Consider the following 19,417-nt stretch of genomic DNA (forward strand, 5'->3'; position numbering starts at 1 on the left):
CACATTCTTTGTAGGTCTTCATAGGGCGACTTGGGCCCTCACTCTGGGATCTCCCGTCTTGCATCAGCTGTATCTTGTTGCCAAGTCAAGACTTCAACTTTAACAACTGGGTTCACTTAGCAGAGGCCTCAGCAACGCCCTCCCCTCCCCGCCCCACAGGAATCCTACAGTTCACCCATCAGCGTGTTGCCGGCTTTCCAAGACAACTGGAGAGTCGGGGCAAAGGTGCCTGAATTGCAGGGCTCTCTCCGCCCGCTTAGCAGCTGGCTAACCTCGGGCAACTTATTTAACTTCTCCGTGCCTTAATTTCCCCATCTGCAGAATGGGCTCAAAACGGCACCTACTTCTCAGCGGTAGGAGGGTGAAACGAGTGGACGCTAGCAAAGTGCTTAGAAGGCCACCTGCCGTCTAGGGCGCCCTCGGTGCCAGCTGTTACTACTCTCTGCCCTTTCTGGCAAGCAGGTGCAACTCCTCGCTGTCTCCTGATGGCTTTCCCTCCTTTGACCGAAAGAATAAGACAACCGGAAAGGGAAGCCCTCCTCTTCCGGCCACCAAATCTACCGGCGTGCCTGCATCCGTGCGGATATTGTTTCCTTCCTCTGCCCGTTGAAACTATCCCTGCCAACCCCCCACCCCGCCCCAACCTGTGCTCGAGACGCCACCCCGTTTCCCTTCAGGGACTTGACCCCCCCCCCCCCCCATTTCCAGTGCATGCAGAGAGAACTTTTAGAACAAGATCCCAAACAAACAAACAAACAAAAACCACAACCACAACAACAAATCCCAAGCCCTTCCTCGACCCTGCATCCCTCGGCAGGCTCTGCAGAATGGAGGGAGGAAGAAAGGAGAGAGCCCCCCATCTCTGCCATGGGGTTACTGAGAAAAGAATGACCTAATAAACAACGTCAAGTCCTGAGCACAGCACCTAGCCTACAGCAAGCGCATAAACGTTAGCTAGTGTTCTTGGTGCTATTATTATGGTAAACTTTCCTGCAGTGCTTGCTGCCAGAAGGGAATCTCTTCAAAAGCCATTTTTAGGCAACAATTAGGAATCCAAATCCGAGGTACAATTCACGTAAGTCACTTCAATATTTCCCTATATTGTAGCCTCATCCCGCTTGATCAACCAGACGCCTTTGTCTTCTGCCTGCCGGCTGGCAAGTTCTAATGGGCTCGCGCTCTCCCTCTTAATATTTTTTTTCATTAACGTGTCCGCCAGTCTCTCCTGACCAGGAGAAAACGCTTGGGCACAAAAGTAGAGGCCCTTAGGGACAAGTCCCCCCTCCAGGTTGGGGCCACCCTCCCTGCTATCTCGGCCCCAGCACGGGGACAGCCACCGTGACCTGGGTGGTCTGGGCGGAGGCGTCGAGGCCCCCAGGATTAGCGGGTTCCCGGCCTATATTTTGGGGTGCCGGCAGAGCAATCCCACCTGGAGGCTCCTAAAGCCCGTGTGGCACGACCCCCCTCCCCCACAACTCCGATACCTGCCCCGCTAGGTTTTCTCAGGCCTACGTGGAGAAACCTTCCGACTCCGTTCAAATCGAATCCAAAGCCATTCAAACCAGAAGGAGCTGAGAAATTACATTCAAGATAAGCTCTCCGAGTGCCCTCTCCTGCCCCAGGCAAGGAGCAACCTAGTGCGGAGTGAGCAGAATTCTAGGAAAGGAAGCAGGGTGGGGGGGGGGGGCAGGCCAGCACTCACCTGCACAGACTGAAAGCTTGGGGGGCGTTTTCGGCTGAGCCAGGGTTACACCTACCGCCCCAGGCTGCCTCCCTTAAAAGTGAGAAGGGCTCTACTCACCACACCTGGGTTTCTTGCCACCTTTAGGGAGTTCCTTGATTGGGTCCGGTCACCTCTGGCCTGATCATTCCATCACCTTGATTCGATTGCAGGTGAAATCTCCCCCAGCATACCAGTGATGGTGGGAGCTCACCGGATTATTTTAAATCCACTGAACTCATTTCCTTTAACTGTCCAGTGCCGGCTAGGTTCAAGTGAAAGGCAGGGCGCCTCTGTTCCCCGGGTAAGGCCACAAGATGCAGGCGCTCTGAGGAGTCATGGGCATGTCAACTCCAAGCCCCTGACTAACCGCTTCCAATCACATGACTGAAGTTGCCTACTGTCCCCTGTTTGGATACAAAAAGTCCCTATTTGGGGCACCTGGCTGGCTCAGTCGGTTAAGCTTCTGACTTCCGCTCAGGTCATGATCTCTCATTTCGCAAGTTCCAGCCTCGCATGGGGCTCTGTGCTGATGGCTCAGAGCCTGGAGCCTGCTTCGGATCCTGTGTCTCCTCTCTCTGTCCCTCCCTGCTCACGCTCTGTCTCTGTCTCTGTCTCTCTCAAAAATAAACATTAAAAAAAAAAAGAAACAAAAAGTCCCTATTTTACCTCTCTGATCATTCCTTTCATCTTAAAACACTCTCTTGCCGTGGGCCCCATGACACCCCGTGCTCCTGGGTTTCCTTCTGCCTCTCAGGGTGCTCATCTCCAGTCCGCTTGGTGGACTCCTCAGTCTGTCTGGGGCCATAAATGCTGTTCCTTGCTCCTAGGTGCTGTCCCTCCTCCCTTAATATCCCTTTTGAAGGGTATATGTTTGCAGACACCTCTCAAATGGCACGCATTGCTCAGTTCTCTCTCTGAGCTCCTGGAGGACACCCAAATGTCAACCCATGTCCTACAGTGCACTTGATTCTTAATAGCTCAAAGCTAGCACCCTCCACCTGCCCATTCTTTGTCCCGTCAGACAAACCTGCTCTTTTTTTTTCTTAATTTTTATTTATTCTTGGGAGAGAGAGAGAGAGAGAGGGAGGGGCAGAGAGAGAGAGGGACAGAGAGAGAATCCCAAGCAGGCTCCATACTGTCAGCACGGAGCCCGATGTGGGGCTTGACCTCGCGAACCGTGAGATCGTGACCTGAGCCGAAACCAAAGTCAGACACTTAACCGACTGAGCCAGCCAGGTGCCCCTCACCTGCTCTTCTAATCTTCCCCATCCACCCTGCTGCCTAAGCCAGAAACTCGAGTGCTAAGCTTACCTCTCCCTGTATCTCGCTCCCAACGAGTCAGTAAGTCCTGCCCATTCTGCCTCCTTAATTCATCTCAGATGGCCCCCTCCATCCTCACCCCCGGCACAGCGGAGACCAGTCTAGATTCTGTGCGATAGCTTCTTCCCTGCACTCCTTGCTTCCTCCTTCGGTGTAGTCCACACGCGGGATCTGAGCAGTGTTTCTAAAACGTGATTGTAGCCATGCCTTTCTCCTTCTCAAAAGCTTTCCGAGCCTCCTACATTTCACGGGATAAAGTCCACTCTCTGTAAGGTGGCTTACGGAGCCCCACCAGGAGAGACCGCAGCTCAGCTCTTCGGCATCTCTCTTGCAGAAACTCCCTAAAACCTCCACTGGCAATGACCGTGTCACTACAGAGTGCTCTCTCGATGCCAGATCTTCTTCTGTGTCGTTTCTTTTCCCCGGATGTTGCTGCCATAACAACCCCACGTCTTTAGCTCTGCTAATTCTGCACCTCTCTCCCCACCCCACCCTTAATTTTGGGGCCCAGGCAAGGACTCCTGATGTGATCTGGCCACAGTGCGGCCTCCACTCCAGCCACGTGCGTCCCGCTCTCAGTCTCCTTATAGGTGTCCCCTGGGAAGTCTCTGTCTCTTTCCAGAGCCACCGAGTCTGGCTTGGCACCCTTCTATGTGCTTCCATGGCACCCTGGGCCTCCCCTATCGGCAATTTTCACAGGGGTTTCTGATGACCTTTTGCTCGTGTCCCGTCAGATGGTAACCATTTTGCGACCACAGAGGGCTGTTGTCCTGCTGGCTCTGTTTTTCTGGAGAGCCATGATGAATACGGTCTATTAGGAGTTCAGGAGTTCATGCACACACATACAGACAGAAATAGGACAGGGTTCACTGATAAAGCAGAGGTTCTGCTCCAAGGTGGGAGGCTTAGTACTCCTATCACCTCCCGCTTCTGCCCTGAATCAGAGGAATAAAAGAAAAAAATATTTTTTTAAAGTTTTTATTTATTTATTGTGGGGGAAAGAGAGAGCAAGCACAAGTGGAGGAGGGCAGAGAGAGAAGGAGGGAGAGAGAGAGAGAATTCCAAGAAGACTGCACCATCAGCACAGAGCCTGACGAGGGGTTTGATCTCACGAACCGCGAGATCATGACCTGAGCCCCAACCAAGAGCCAGAGGCTTAACTGCCTGAGCCATCCGGCCTTTCTTCCTCTGGAAGACCCTCAGAAATGGCTACTATTGGTATCTTGGTTTAAAGAAGAGGTGCTCAGGGGCACCTGGGTGGCTCAGTCGGTTAAGCCTCTGGCTCTTGGTTGGGGCTCAGGTCATAATCTCACGGTTTCGTGAGTTCAAGCCCCGCATCAGGCACCATCTGGCAGCACAGAGCCTGCTTGGGATTCTCTGTCTCCTCTCTCTCTGCCCCTCCCCTACTTGTGCTGTCTCTGTCTCTCTCAAAAACTTAAAAAAAATTTTTTTTTTAAATCTATTATAATACTGGGAACCAAGAAGGGGTTTCCTTGATGGACCAGAGACGATTAGGAATCCCTGAAAGCCAGAGCTAGATTGGCTAACAGGGACACATCAGCGACAAAGATGAGTACATGAGAATCCCACACATTTGAGGAATTCTAAAATCATAAAAGAAAGAGGCACAACGGAGACAGAAGGGGTGGTTGTGGCTTCTGTCATTACATCCACGTCCCCTTATATGCCCTTCCCATTTCCCCAAGTGGTCATTTAATGACAAGAGCACAGAACCAGGTGTCCGGATTCTGGTTCTGGGACTGTTCCAAGGCCGTGTGGCCCTGGGCAGCTGTCTATCTCTCTCTGGGCATAGTTTCTTCTTCCTTAAAATGGAGGTAACACGCCTGCCCTGTGACATTCTAGTGGGACAGAGTGAGAAAAGTATGGGAACAGCTAATGCAATGACCAGAGGGAAGCTCTAAACTCTCCTTCATTCCTTCTTCTGCTCCAGGACCTTCTTCCCCGGCTCCCCATACCCAGGCCTGGATGGGAGCTCAGTGGTTTCTCGGTGAGTGGGTCAGTATTGCTTTTCATTTCATGTTCAATCTCTTTCCTTGGCATATGCACCAGGCTTTCTCATGGTAGGGAGGTAAGGGGCTTCTTCTAAATTCCGGCAATGCCTGGACAGGAGCAGAAGGCGCCTGTCAAGGCTCCTTCCAGGATGATAGAGAGTGGCCACCTCCCTTGTGGGCCACCTAGGGCGGACCCTAATGGGCAGAGGGGCCCCCGCCACTCCCTGGAGAGCCCTGTCCTATGACCCACTGCCAGTCTGCCTAGAACTGGTTTTATGAGCTCTGGATTGGGTTCTGCCCACACCATGTCTCTAACTGACTGGTGGGTGATTTGGGACAACCCTCTGGGCCTTTGGTTCTTAATTTGTCAGGTGGAGAAAGCTGTACTCGAGGATCTCAAAAGTGCCTTCCAAGTCAAAATGTTGTAGAATCTTGGACTCTCTTTTGACGGAGTCGGAGTCACAATGGAATCAAGCAAAGAAAGAATACAGAACGCTGAGGCCATCATACAGACCCTCATTTCTCAACTGCGAGCCATGCAGAAGAAGCTGCCTGGCCTCACTCCTGCTCAGCGTCCTCTTCATCGCACTCATCCTGCCCCCTCCCTGCCCCTTGTCCCGCCTCTTGTCCCTGTGACTTCCCTGCCTCTCCAGCCTATGCCTGCCTCGGTCACCAGTTACTCAGACCAACCTGGTTCTCTTCCTACCTCATGCCCAGACCACCTGCCTCCTCTAACGGGTTTCACCCCTTCCCAGTTCCCTGCCTGGGGCCCTTCCACCCTTGCCTGCCCCCCTGCTCCTCCCACCACCCGCCTCCCCCCTCTCTCTGTCACCTGCATCCGCCGCCCCTTCCGACTGGCCCCCCTCTCCTTCCACCCCTCTCCCGTTACCCCTGCCCCTCCTCCTCACCCTACTTCTTCCCCCACCTTCATGGGCCTTGGGCCCAGATAGGCCTCCCCTGCTCCTGCTAGGACATCTGCCCCCAACCAGCCCTCACCAGGCCTGATGATTCCCACACTCCATCATGGAAGCCTCGCGTCCCTCCCAGAACTCCTGGGAAGGTGATGTCCAGCATCCTGGTGACATGGTGAACATGGGGGGCACTGGATGATGACCAGCAGGCACACAACCAGGAGGGGCACTTCCCTCAGGTAAAGGTCTCTTTCCCCCATGTCCTGGTTATCTTGCTGCCTGAGGATAGCAAATGCCTCCATATCCATTCCTTACATCATATAAAAATGAGGATCTTATTATTTTTACTTAAGAGACTCCGCAGGGAATAGAGCTTGGGGAAGATTGCTGAATTCTGATGGTCGTTGTTCATCTCAACACTTAAGTCACAGACACCCACACACACACAGGTATCTGTGCACACCCCCAGGTCCAGGTCACCAGAGATCAGCACGGGAGGTCCAGGCAGCTTTGGCCTGATGATGGTGTGAATGGAATGTTCCGAGATGCTCTGTTTTCCAGCCCTTTTATGCAGTCTGAAAAACTTGGTTCTGATCTCTCAGTTTGCTTCTGTATCATGTTGATTGGTTGAGGTCCATTTGGTCATAGAAGACCTTTCTCCTGGGATAAGGAAACTCTGTTTTCAAGTTTGTTTGTTTGTTTGTTTGTTTGTTTAGAGAGGCAGAGAGGCAGAGAGAGAGAGAGAAAGAGAGAGAGAGAGAGAGAGAGAGAGAGAGAGAGAATCCCAAGCTGGCCCTGAGCCCATCACAGGGCTCAATCCCAAGAACCATGAGATCATGAACTGAGCCAAAATCAAGAGTCAGACACTTAACCAACTGAGCCACCCAGGTGTTCTGAGGAACCTTTTTTTTTTTTTTTTTTTTTTTAACACCAGGAGCAGAGTCAGCTGAGTTAATCATTCTCTTGGGTTCCCAACATGCTTGTATCATTGGCCTGAGAAAGGCCCCTCTCGTGTTCTGTTTATTCACTTTTATGCCCATTTCTCACTTCTTTCCTCATGTAAACACTGCTCAAAATATTTTGACAGGTATGTGTATGTATTCTCACAAAATCTGTGGTGTTATTTTGTGAGCTGTATTTTTAATTTTCATACATGAGATTAGGCACTAGGTTTCATTCTGTTTGCTTTCACCCAGCACTCTATTTTCAGGATGTGCCTACGTGTGTGTGTGTGTGTGTGTGATCTCTGCTTCTAACTTCTGCACTGTCTCCTGCCGAGCTTCTCCCCCAGAGGACACTCATCCATTTCCCCAGGGACAGTCACACACCCCCAACGCTCTGACTCTTCACCACTGTGGACAATTCCAAACCAACCGTCCTTGTATAGGCCCCCTTGTGACGCCATGTGAGAGTTCTCAGGGATGGGTGCCCAGCACTGAGAGCACTGAGTTAAAGAGCCTCATCTTCCATCATTCACAAACAAGTGTTCTTGTTGGGATGAGAAACTGTTCATTTAATGTTATTCATAAAGTGAGTTCAGTAAACTCCTTCTGAGCCATCTATGCCCAAGACCTAGGAAGTGAAATGATTTTATCAAACCTATAAGATGACTTTTGGCCTTTAATAACCAGCCTACATTTCACAAATTTTCCTGGATCTCAGGTGATGGGTTTTTTTTTTAAATCAGTTTCTGGAGTTTCGAGGCAAGTGCACACGCATATGAATCAAGACTGTAGACACTCTACTTGACCGCCAGCACTGGCCAACATTAGCTATGGGTCAATGCCTCATTGTTGGCCTTTATTTACAAAAGAACTGCTTGTTGGACATCTTCTGCAACGTCTTTGCCATTTGTTCTTGTAATTTTGAGTATTACTAATTACAGTAGTTGCTGCTCTATGCCAGTCCATAATGCCTCACACTTTCAGAAGCTGTTGGGATCTTTGGTAAGTTCCTTTTCCTCAAGCAGATTACTTTCCCTGTGTCCCTAATCCTTGTCTGGTTGGTTGGCCAGTCTCCCTTGGTAACTGTCCTCTTTTTTTTTTTTTTTAATTTTTTTTAACGTTTATTTATTTTTGAGACAGAGAGAGACAGAGCATGAATGGGGGAGGGTCAGAGAGAGGGAGACACAGAATCTGAAACAGGCTCCAGGCTCTGAGCTGTCAGCACAGAGCCCGACGCGGGGCTCGAACTCACGGACCGCGAGATCATGACCTGAGCCGAAGTCGGCCGCTTAACCGACTGAGCCACCCAGGCGCCCCGGTAACTGTCCTCTTATACCACCTGGGTTTATGGCTAAACCATGGAAGATGCGGGACTGGTGATGGCCGAGCCGGAAAGAATGCAGGGGCCTGCCCTCAGAGAGACCATGGATGGGGGGTCCTGGGTAACTTCCTTCCAGGTGCACCATCTCATCTGTATCCCGGAAAAATCCAGAAAAGTCCTCTGTGACCACCAAGGCTTTCACATGCTGAGAACGCACCTTTTGCAGGAAGAGGGAAGGTTTACAATGTTTGTATCAAAGCCATGATCTTTTCAAGTGGCCCTCACCCTGAAATGTACAAGGTAGCATTGCTAAAGGTATATGCCTAGGGAATCACTACCACATCCAGATATAGGATCGCCCCCAAATGTTTTTATGACCCTTTGCAGTCAATACCATCCACCCCAAATCCTCAGGAAACATTGATTGGCATTCTATCCCTGTAGATTAGTCTTGTGTGGTCAGGAATTTCATATAACGGGATTTACCCTTTCATGTCTGATTTCATTCACTCCGTATGCTGTTTTTGCCATTCATCGATGTTATTTTGTCTATCAGTAGTTCATTCTAGTTAGTGCCGAACAGGATCCCATTATATTAATACATCAAATTGTTTTTCCATTGCACTTGTTGCTAGGTGTGACAGTTATCAATTTGTTGCCTCTCAACTCCAAATCTACCCTTCATTACCTGCTCCGCAGTAGTAAGATAGCTCTTTGAAGCATTTCTCACTTGCATCGAGAACAATATTGAGCCATGGCAGTAGATGGCGCTGGAGGGACGCGGCAGGAGGAAGAAACTTCCCTTCCGGGGCCCAGCGCGCTTCTGTTTGCTTCAGCTCCTCTGACTGCACCTGCTACCAGAAATGAACTTGTGGGCACATCCTCTGCTCTGCCCCAGCCATGCATCCAGATGTGGGCTCACGGCCTCAGGCCTAGCCCAGTGCCCACTTCACTACGGCCCACTTCATGGACTCTGCAAACCTCAGGCCTCACATGCCCTGCTGGAGAACAGACCACCGACTCCCCTGGACACCAGCCTGCCGGCCTCAGCCCACCGGCTCCCGGCGGGAGTGTTTCCAGGGGCCGTCCAGACACGGGCACAAGCACCCCAGGCCTTCACCACTCTGCCTGTAAGTAGGTTCCTGACTTGGACTCTCCCAGGGCACTCCCCGCCAGCCTCTGCCACCAGCAACCCAGAGGGACATTTGATGCTGACCTGGAGACCATCGGCCAGGCCTTGCACATTTTTCAACAAGGTGTGAATCCCAGCTTGAAGGAGAGGACCCTCTTCCCATCTGTTCCCTCCTTGGATACTCTCCTGCCTTAGAAGGTTCTGTACAGTTCTCTTAGGGCTACTCCACTGCTAAGGTAATAATTTTTACAATTAAATTTTCTGTGTTCAAATTACTGTGTGGTTCCTGTCCTCTGATTGAACCTTGACAGATATGTTAGACATTTGTATGGTTTCAGTTTTTTGGCTATTATGAATAAAGCTGCCGTGAACATTTTTGTCTTTGGGTGGACATATGTGGTCATTTTTCCTGATAAACACCCAGAAGAGGAATTGCTGGGTCATGTGGTAAGTGTGTAAGATATTTAAGGGAAATTGCCCAACCATATGCCAAAGTAGTTGTACCATTTAATATTTTCAGCCAAAGGCCTGCTCACCTCCATGCCAGCACCTTCACATTGCCAGTCCTTAATTTCAGCTATTCTAGTGGCTATGCAGCTCCCTGACGCATAATGGTGATGAGTGGGTTTTTAAAAAATGTTTATTTATTTTTGAGAGAGAGAGAAAAAGAGTACAAGTGGGGGAGGGGCGGAGAGAGAAGTGGCACAGAATCCAAAACAGCTCCAGGCTCTGAGCTGTCAGCACAGAGCCCAACGTGGGGCTTGAACTCACGAACCATGAGATCATGACCTGAGCTGAAGTTGGTCGCTTAACCGACTGAACCACCCAGGCACCCCTTTTAAAATTTTTTTAAATGTTTATTTTTGAGAGAGAGAGAGAGAGAGAGAGAGCTCATTTTATGAGCAGGGAGCGGCAGAGAGAGAGGGAGACACAGGCTCCAGCCTCTGAGCTGTCAGCACAGAGCCTTGGCTCAGGGCTCGAACTCACGAATGCAAGATCATGACCTAAGCTGAAGTTAGGTCATGGGTGGCTGCTTAACCGACTGAGCCACCCAAGCACCCAGATGGTGCGTGTCTTTTTATGTGCCAATTGGCAATTTGTATATCTTCTTTTGTGATACATTTGTTCTGACTTTTGGCCCGTTTTTACTTTGGTTCTCTTATGAAATTATCATTTTATTAGGAGTCTTAATGGTGTCTTTTAAAGAGATTTTAGTTTTGATGAAATCCAATTTATCTTTATATTTCAGGGTTAAGTGCTTTTTATGTTCTAAGATACCACTGCCTACCATAAAGTTATGAACATTTTTTCCCCACATTTTCTTCTAGAAGTTTTCAACTTTTATGTTTAGGTCTATGACCCATTTTGAGTTAGTTTTGTGTACAATGTGGAAGGTCAAGATTCATATTTTTCTATGCAAATATCTGGCTGCTGTAGCTCCATTTGTTGGAAAGATTACTTGGCATCTTTGTAAAAGTCAATTGGCCATGCATAAGTCTATTTCTGCACACTGTTCTGTTCCATTGGTCTATAGGTCCATCCTTCCGCCAATACGCCAATACAATGTTACTTTATGTAAGTCTTAGGTAGCATCATTCTTTCAACTTGGTTCTTCTTTTTCAAAACTCCTTTAGCTATTCAAGGTCTTTTGCATTTCCAAATAAATTTTAGTCAGTATGTCATTTCTCCAAAAAGCCTGTTGGGACTTTTACTGAAAGTGCAATGAATCTGGTGATAAATATGGAGAGAATAGACATCTTCATAATTGTTGTGTCTTTCAATCCATGAACATGGTATGACTTACTCTCCATATATTTAGTCTTTCAGTTCTCTCACACCACACGTCTCTGACCATTCCTCTGCAATCATATCTCACTTTGATGACAGCTGGGAAAAGTTTTCCACTTTTAAGGACCCAAGTGATTAGATCGGGCCCACCCAGATAACGCAGAGAGCGGAAGTGGAAAAGAAATGAAAGACAGAACCCTGGGAAGCACTCGAGCTCATATAGTGAGCCTGGCCTCATGACCCTTCTCTCAAGAGAGGGTGCCCCCTGGAACTGCAAGGCCACGGGCCAGAGCCAAGGCAGTGGTCATGCTGGAGGACCCTTGGAGTGGAGGATGCCAGCCTTGCCCCTGGCAAGCATGCGACATTGGGACACTTCCTTTACCCATCTCCCGTACCCATAGACCCAGCCCCAGGAGGACAGTGACACTGGCCAGAAGTGACTAAATGTTAACATACCTTTCTGTCCCTTCCTGACAGGGAGGGGAAGGGGTGCTCCAGGGGTCAATGGTTGCTGTAGTTCACAGGGTGGAGGTCAACTGCTATGTTTACTGCTGGTATCGAGTGGCTGAAATAAACAAGACTGTCCCCACCATATGCATGAGCAGAGCTCCTGGACCTGGAGCTCAGAAAGCAATGTATGAGGGGTCAAAAACAGTGGCCTTAGCTCCACGTTACCTTCCCCTCTATTTGACTCTGGGCATCCCTTGCGGAGTCTGTGGGGAGAGAAGGCTTTGAGGGCCTGTAAGCAGGAACCCTGGGAGACAGCCAGGAAGCTGCCCGGCCCAGTCCCATTCCATGGCCCACGGACATCCCTGTGGCAACAGAGTCCCCGCACAGGACTCAGAGACCCAGGTCGAGGTTTCAGGCCCTTTTCCGAGACGTACTGCCCTCTCCTGCCTCTCAGCCTTCACATCGTCCTCCTCGTTTTAGTCACCTGGAACCCGGTTTTCTCTCTCGCAGAATTAAGAACCGTCTTCAGAAGGCAACACATGAAACCATTTTCAAACTGACTTTAATCTTTTTTTTTTTTTTTTTTTTTTTTTTTTTTGCTGCCCAAATATTGTACATGCAGAAGCCATGTGAAGAATTTTCTCCTCAAGGGAACTGGCAAGAATGTTGGACGAAACAGCCGGCAGTCCTCCCAGCCGTCCACCTGCCACCTAGGAGCCACAGCAAGTTTGGGAAGATGGTGCACATAGAAAATGTATAGAGCGCAGATATAAAAGGCTAATTGCTTCTTATCTAAACAGTGTGCTTGTCAGTCCCTATCAGCTATCTCTTTCTTTGCAGGATGCATTTGGAAATTCTAAAAAAGGGGTTCCTGCCTCCTGTGAATTTACATTCTAAAGGAGTGGATGGAATAATCAGGCCAACTTTTCCTAAGGAAGCAGCCACTCTGCCTGCGGAGATGATGTCTGGTGAGAGATTCTGGAGAGAGGAACGGTTTTAAGAAGCAAAATACTTTGACAGGAAGTAAGTGCCCTCTCTCCTCCCATCAGAGACCATTGCCTTCAACGTCCTCAGGTGTTCAACTCTCCCACGGATGTCATTCTAGAAGCAGAAATGAGGACTGACCCGGTCTCATCTGCTGGTGGGGATACTGACCTACGCAGGGCGCAGCTGAGGTTGTGACATCACATCAGCACCGTGAAAATTGTCCGTTGTAGACAACCCTTAATTATTTCTCATCATTATGCAAGAAGAAAAGAGGGAGAACAAACCACGAAGAGGGGGAAGCAGAGTCTGTTAGGATTCCCAGAGTTCTTGTCAGAAGCAGCATCTGGGCATGGACGGATGAGGACCTGCACCCAGTTGGGGCACGAGGGGCTGGAAGGTTCCGGCCCGTGGAACCAGGTGCACCAGGCTCAAAACCCTCCTCAGCTCCAGATCAGACTTTTAAAACCTGGAAGGAACCATGCAGCAACTAGCAAATGCTCTGATTTTGCGGATGAGGAAGCTGAGGCCCGGAAAAGAGAGGAGTCTTGCCCAAGATCACAGTTTTGGACAAAACTGTATATAACAGCCTTCCATTCCCTGTAACCAGCCGTCCAGGCCATTGACCCGTGGGGCGGATGCTCTGCTGCCCATGGATTCCCAGGGCCCATTTCTGTTAGCCAAACTCTCTGGGCCCCAGTCTCGCGGACCCTTCCTGACAACCGGGTGGACTCCTTGGGGTGGGGGTGGGGGGTGGGGACCAGGGCCCCTGGCCTTACTGGCTAAGTGTCCAACTAGAGCCCCGGAATGTTTTCCCAAAGCAGTAATGCACTTTTCAACAAGCATCGCCCCAAACTAGTCTAGGCCCCTGACAGAATTCTCTTACTGGTGTGGTTCTCCTCACAGGCACAGCCACGCTGGGCCCACAAAAGCCCGAGCTCAGGGTTGGGGGAGGGGGGGAGAAGGAGTTGCTTTGCTACATGGAAAGATTAAGCCCTTTGTCAGAGAACAAGGTCCCACCATCAGGCACGCCAACACCTGCGGCCCAGTCGGTGCCCGGGGGGAGACCAAGTTGCTCTCTTTGGCATCACCGACATTGCTCTGAGATGCTCAGGCACTCTCAAAATAACCCTTTCCCAGCCAGACCAGGCCAATCCAGCCGCCATCAGGCCTCGCCTGATTGGGCGGGACCCCCCTGCCTTCAGTCGCGAGTGTTTGGTTTTGCCCCGTCCTCTTCTGACCTGAGTGAAAAGCAGACTTGAGGGAGAAGGCAGGGGGCAGTCTACACGCCCATCGCTTCCCTCTTCGTTCAGTGAGAGAGAATCCGGTACAGGAAGCAGCATTTTAGAGAACCTCTTTGCGGGCCAGGATATTGGAGAAAACGGCGAGGAGAGGGAGATACAGGGAGGAGTCGGGCCGGGAGGCAGGCCTCTTCTTTTCCGGCTCCTTGCAGACGCCGCGGAAACGCTGCTGGACAACCTGGCCCGGAATGGTACACCATCTCCCGCGCCCAGGCGGGGGGCACCTCGTCTACACCATCAACAAAGGCAGCCATTTCTTGCACAGAGTTTGCACAGTGCAGGAAGCAATCAGAGACACAGAAGAGCGGCCTTACTGAAGCTCTGCTGCTTTCTGGGCCGAGGAAGAGAGGGAATGGGAGGCAGCGGGAGCCCCGGAGTCCCAGGGTGGGGGAGGAGCTCAGCGTCTGCTGGGCAGCAGGGCGAGGAGCAAGAGCCCTGGTCGCGGGTCAGGGCTCCTGGTAACGCAGTCTAAGATTGTGCTACATTTCATTTCCAAAGACGGACCCTTGGAGGTCTCTAGTGTCTTTAAGGGGTGGGGGAGGGGCCTGCTCTCCTGGAGGCTGGCCCTGGCAGGCGTCATGCCCCTGGGAGAACCGGCGATCCCACCAGCGATGGGCTACACGGGTGCCCTCTCTCTGGAGCCCCGGGGCTCTGCCTCAGCCCCCTGGAATGCTGGCATGCCCCAGAGGGCCTCCTTAGCCCACCACTCCTTTCCTGGGAGAACTGGGAGGTGGAAGAGACCGCATGGGGAGTCCTTTTGGAGATGGTTCTTCCCTGAAGGATCAAATCCCCCTTGTCAAACCTAGACTTGGCCCCGTTTACTGGAGCCTGATTCATACCAAAGGCCCTCAGACCTTCCTGTAGGGAAGGAGTCTAAGAAGGAAGTAGGACACATGGAACAGAGCAGAAACGTGAAGACAGATGCTCTGAATCATCCGTCACGGTTCCTGCCCACAGCCCAGCAATGCCGCGGGGCCACCCCCATCTCCGCCACATCCTCCACGAATCCTGCCTGAGCAGAGGAAGGGGAATGGCAGAGTCCCATCCTGTACTCAGCTCTGGGTTTCACCTGGGGTGAGGAGGCCTTCAGAGCCAGGAGGCTGTACCTGGCAGCGAGTCAGTCCCAGTTCAGGGAGAACTCTGGAGGAGATGGTTCCTTCCTTCCCCACCATCCTCTCCTCAAAGATGCTGCCCTCCCCAGGGAAGGACAGGAGTCTCACTAGTGCTCCCTCCCCTCCTGGGACAGGCTCGCTCCCAAACGGTTTCTCAGACAAACCCCTGGATCCAGGAGGGTGAGAAACAGACCCTTAAATCCAGCCATTCACCGTCCCACACACATCAGTCTCATGTGACCTCACCATCATGGGGGGCGGGGGGGGAGGGAATCCACTGGGGATTAGTAACTTATTTGGTGCCAAGGGTTAAAAAGAATAATTCCCTAAGGTCTACCCGGGGAGGATTGCTTCCCGCTAGAGAGGTGGGAGAGTGAGTGGCCCAGCTCTTGGGCAGTTTCGGCAGCTAGGGACTGTAGGCAGGCCCAAGTCACCACACGTCAGGCCCCATCTCTGGCTAGAAGTTCCACGGTGCTAACCAACCCTCCCCCAGAGGTGAGGGCATCGTTGCCTGCAGCTACCCAGAGGCCATTGCTCTGCGGGCAGCCCTCCACCTTCTCTGTCTTCCTGGGCCCCTAGAGGAATGAAGGTGATACCCCTCAGTGATATCCCCCGTTCCCTGGGGATGACTGTGTGGTCTGGGTATGACCACTCAGTGCTACATCAGCAAATGTCTACACTATCCTGTGGATCGCTACGAATCCCACCATTCCAAAAGTGTAGAGTACGTTCACACCGTCCTGAGGGAGGCCGCTCTGAAGGTGAACACCTCACGGACAAAACAAAAAAAATACCCTTTTGTGAGCGAGTTTCCTCCCTTTCCCGACCCTAGGGTCAAAGAGTAGAGCCCTTCACCTTATTTTTAGAAACATGAGAAATGCACGCATTACCCAGTCCCGACAACGGGAGAGAATTTCTGCCTAGAGAGAAAACTCGACCCAGCTGCCTCCTCCCTCGCTCTACGCCCACAGCAGTCCTCATCTGTGATAGACAAGGATGAAGGCTCCGGCAGGAGCCAGGAGCCCATTCGGTTCATTTCTTACTGCCTGTACCCACTTTCTGTCTGTGGGCAGGGCTGATGGGGTTTTCCTGGGAGAGAGGTGACCGGGCTCTGGCTTTAACCTGATGTGGCTTCCTGCCAGGAAAGGAGGCCCTTTGCGCAGAGACGCTTCCACCTCCACCTGCCCTTAGAATCCGCCTCTCTGCCCATCCATCCAGCTTTGGTTACAAATGGAGCCCAAGCACTCAGGCCCAGAGACCCCTCCACTGCTCGGCGGGGTAGCTCCCCTCCACCTCGAGTAGGTGGGTCAGAGTCATCGCAACACGTGGGGCTGACGCCGGGGGAAGAGGCAGAGGGACAGTCTTCTCCACACCTTGACCCCTCCTGCCACCTCTTTGCTCCCCACCAGACGCGGACCCAAGGGCTACTGTGTCCATCCCCTGGGCAACCTCTAGCCTTTTGCCCTAGACCCGAGGAGGAAGAGGACAGATTTGGGCATTTCCTAGCAGACATCTCACAGGGCCAGTCCAGGCCCTGGTCCCCACCCACAGGGCCCAGCTGTCAAATGAAGTCAGGGTTTTTGAGTGGCTTTGGGAAGCTCCAGACAAGGGTAGAAAGAAAGCAGAGGCAGGTGAGGCGCCTAGGGCCGGCCAGGCCACTCTCCAGAGGGCAGCTGCGGAGCGCAAGGAGGTGGGGAGGCAGAAAGGGGAAAGTATTGCTTGTACAGAGCTGGTGTCTATGGCAGTCTAGCTGAGTCCAGAGCCAGGCTGTCCATGGGGCCAGAAGGCTGGAGCCCAAGTGAGTCTGAGCTCCCACACAGGGACCCTGGTCTGGAAATGAGCAAACAAAGAGAGACCCAAATGATCAACCTCATGCAGCTAATCCCCAAAGGTCAGACAGGATTCTCAAAGGGCACAGGGCAGGTCAGCCCCAGCGCCCCCCATTCCAGTAAGCAGCCCCACCCTCAGCACCTCCTCCACAAGCCAGGCCCCCCCAGCATGAGCCCAGAGAGGGACAGGACCACCCCCAGGGCCTGGAGAGGACACAGGTGCCTCCAGGGACCATCTGCTGGGGCAGATAACATCCCCCTTCTGAGGCCAGCCTCCTGGATGTCAAGACCCTCCACGTCCACACCTCCTGGGATCCACTGGGAGAGCTCCTTTGGCATGTTGGAAGTGAGGAGGTTCGGAGGAAGACAGGAGGTGAAGAACATGCCTAAGGGAGGTGCCAGCACTTCCCTCTAAGGGGCCTGGCCAGCAACCTTGGGAACTAAGACTTCCTAGCATCTCACCCATAGGAAGGAGGCAGCTCCGGCCCGAGGGAGAAGATGGTCTCCAAGCCCTCAGCTCCCTGGGCATCCTCTGCTCCCCAGGCCCCTGGCCAGGGCACCAGATGAGCATGGCACATGCTGCAGATGCATTCAGTGGGAAGAGCTGCCAGAGCGCTTGGGTGGGGAGGAGGGCGTCGGGTCCCAGAGGGGCCTCGGGGTGGCCAGCTGCAGTGGGTGCTACATTCCTCAAAAAAGAGCAGTGGTGCTGGGAGAAGCAAAGGTGGAACAAAGGACAAGACAGAAAACTAAGCAGGGACCGCCAAGAGGCGGCCCAGGCGGGGACATGTGGGCTCGGCCCCGGGCACAGGGCCAGGCAGGACGGACTGGCAGCCACGGCCCCCATTTTTACCCCTGGACTCCGGGGGGATTGGTGCCCACACAACACTCCTTTGGGTTTCTTTTCAACAAGACACAGAGGGATGTGGATTGTAGCCCATGTAGTCACCAAGACTGACTGTACCCAGACAGATGAACAGATATAACGTGGTCACACACAGACACACACACAGACACACACACACACACACACGCACACACTACAGTCTCCACTGCCAGCTGGGACGGGCCCAGTAGCCAACAGGCATGCAGCAGGGCAAGGGGGCCAGAAAGACACAAAGACTATGTACAAGGGAGGGGAGGCCATCAGGCATCCCTTCCCACACTACATCCTGGCCTCTTCTGGAGGTCCTTAGGAGCACGAGGGGCTGGTGGCACTCTCCAGGGAGGACTGGGACAGGCGCCTGGTGAGGGATCCAAGCGAAGAGTCTGCCACTGAGGACGTAGGGAAGAGTTTGTACCAGCCGGCGACCGCGGCGCTCAGGTCCAGCTCGTCCAGCATGATCTGGGCCATGCCCATGAAGCATTTGTGGTCCATGCGGCCGTAGTCTCCCCAGACGATCACCTGCCGGAGGGGTTGGGGGTGGCTGGTGAGACAGAGGCACTGAGCCAACTCCCTGACTCCAGGGCTCAGTAGTGGGCCCAGGAACCTGCAAGTTTCACCAGAGCACAGATGAGACAGAGAGAGCTGGAACGAAGACTGATCTGGGGCAACAGCTTACTGAGCACTTAAGATGAGCCACGGGCTCGATCCTACAGACTTCTATCTATTATCTCAATTGTTACAACCATCTAGGTAAAGGTGTTACGTATCGTTATTTTGACAAAGAGGACACTGGAGCTCAGAGAGGTTGATTAACTAACGCAGAGATATACCGCAATTGGTGGCAGAGCTGGGATGGGAACCTGGGTCTGCCTTCCAGAGCCTCCCAGCATCCCAGATGACAGCCTTCCCTATTAAGGAGCAGACTGAGAGTCCAGGACCTGAGTCATAGCTCCCAGTCGGCCGCTGGCTCATGGTGGAGCTTGGGGAGACCCCTGGCCCTCGCTGGACCTCAGCGTCCCCGTCCATAAAACTGGAAGAGGGGACTAGATGAGCTCAGTGATTTTCACACTTGTGTTTTTATCGGTGGATCCCGTTTTCAAAGCGGAATCCCAATATATGCGTGCGTGTGTGTATGGAAACAGACACCCAAGATCACCCCTTCCCCCACAGAACCCTGGAGTTCCACAGCCCTTGCCATTTGCAACTCTGAGGGCTGTTGCCATGCAACCGCCTCAGCCCAGAGGAACAGCCCTAGATGAACAGTCGCACAGCCCAGACAGTCCCTGGCTCAGGCCTCCCCTCGGCCGCCCACGTGGCCTCCGGCAAGGCCAACAGCCACAGCCACCACCGCCAGTACCTAGCGAGTAGCTGTCCGTGCGCCAGGCGCTATGTGAGGCTCTTCACATGCACCTCTTGTTTACTCTTCACAACATACCACCCGCAGACCGTGATGGAGCTGGAACTTGAACCCAGGACTGAACCCAGAGCCCAGCCCCACTGTGAACTATCCCCACTTAGCCTCTCGAGCACCTCAGGCGCCTCATCTGCGGCTGGGGGTGATGATCCCTCCCTCCCAGTGCTGTTGCGGAGGGCACCGCACTCTCAGGCAGTTGGGGCGAGGTCACTTCGGCCCCGGGGGGTCACCCTGGCTCTGCAAGTTACCAGCTGAAACCTCACACGGGTCACTTCCCCTTTCTGAGACTGCAA

At 52.5% G+C, this 19,417-nt stretch overlaps 1 protein-coding gene and 1 long non-coding RNA gene across 3 annotated transcripts in view; one reads left to right on the plus strand and one right to left on the minus strand.

Annotated features, from left to right (window-relative positions):
• Window positions 1–5,435: 5,435 nt before the first annotated feature.
• On the plus strand, window positions 5,436–12,310 carry LOC122227440. Its single transcript, XR_006206061.1, has 3 exons — window positions 5,436–6,205; window positions 8,867–9,599; window positions 12,224–12,310. It is a non-coding gene; the product is annotated as an uncharacterized LOC122227440 (long non-coding RNA).
• RIMS3 (regulating synaptic membrane exocytosis 3) overlaps window positions 12,206–19,417 on the minus strand; it is a 40,566-nt gene continuing 33,354 nt past the window's right edge. For both annotated transcript variants that reach the window (XM_042951926.1, XM_042951927.1), the window contains exon 8: window positions 12,206–18,229. In XM_042951926.1, coding sequence (XP_042807860.1) covers window positions 18,017–18,229 — 213 coding nt within the window. In that variant the 3' untranslated portion in view covers window positions 12,206–18,016. The remainder of the gene's footprint in view (window positions 18,230–19,417) is intronic.

This window comes from Panthera leo, chromosome C1, assembly GCF_018350215.1.
Source record: "Panthera leo isolate Ple1 chromosome C1, P.leo_Ple1_pat1.1, whole genome shotgun sequence".
Lineage (NCBI taxonomy): Eukaryota > Metazoa > Chordata > Mammalia > Carnivora > Felidae > Panthera > Panthera leo.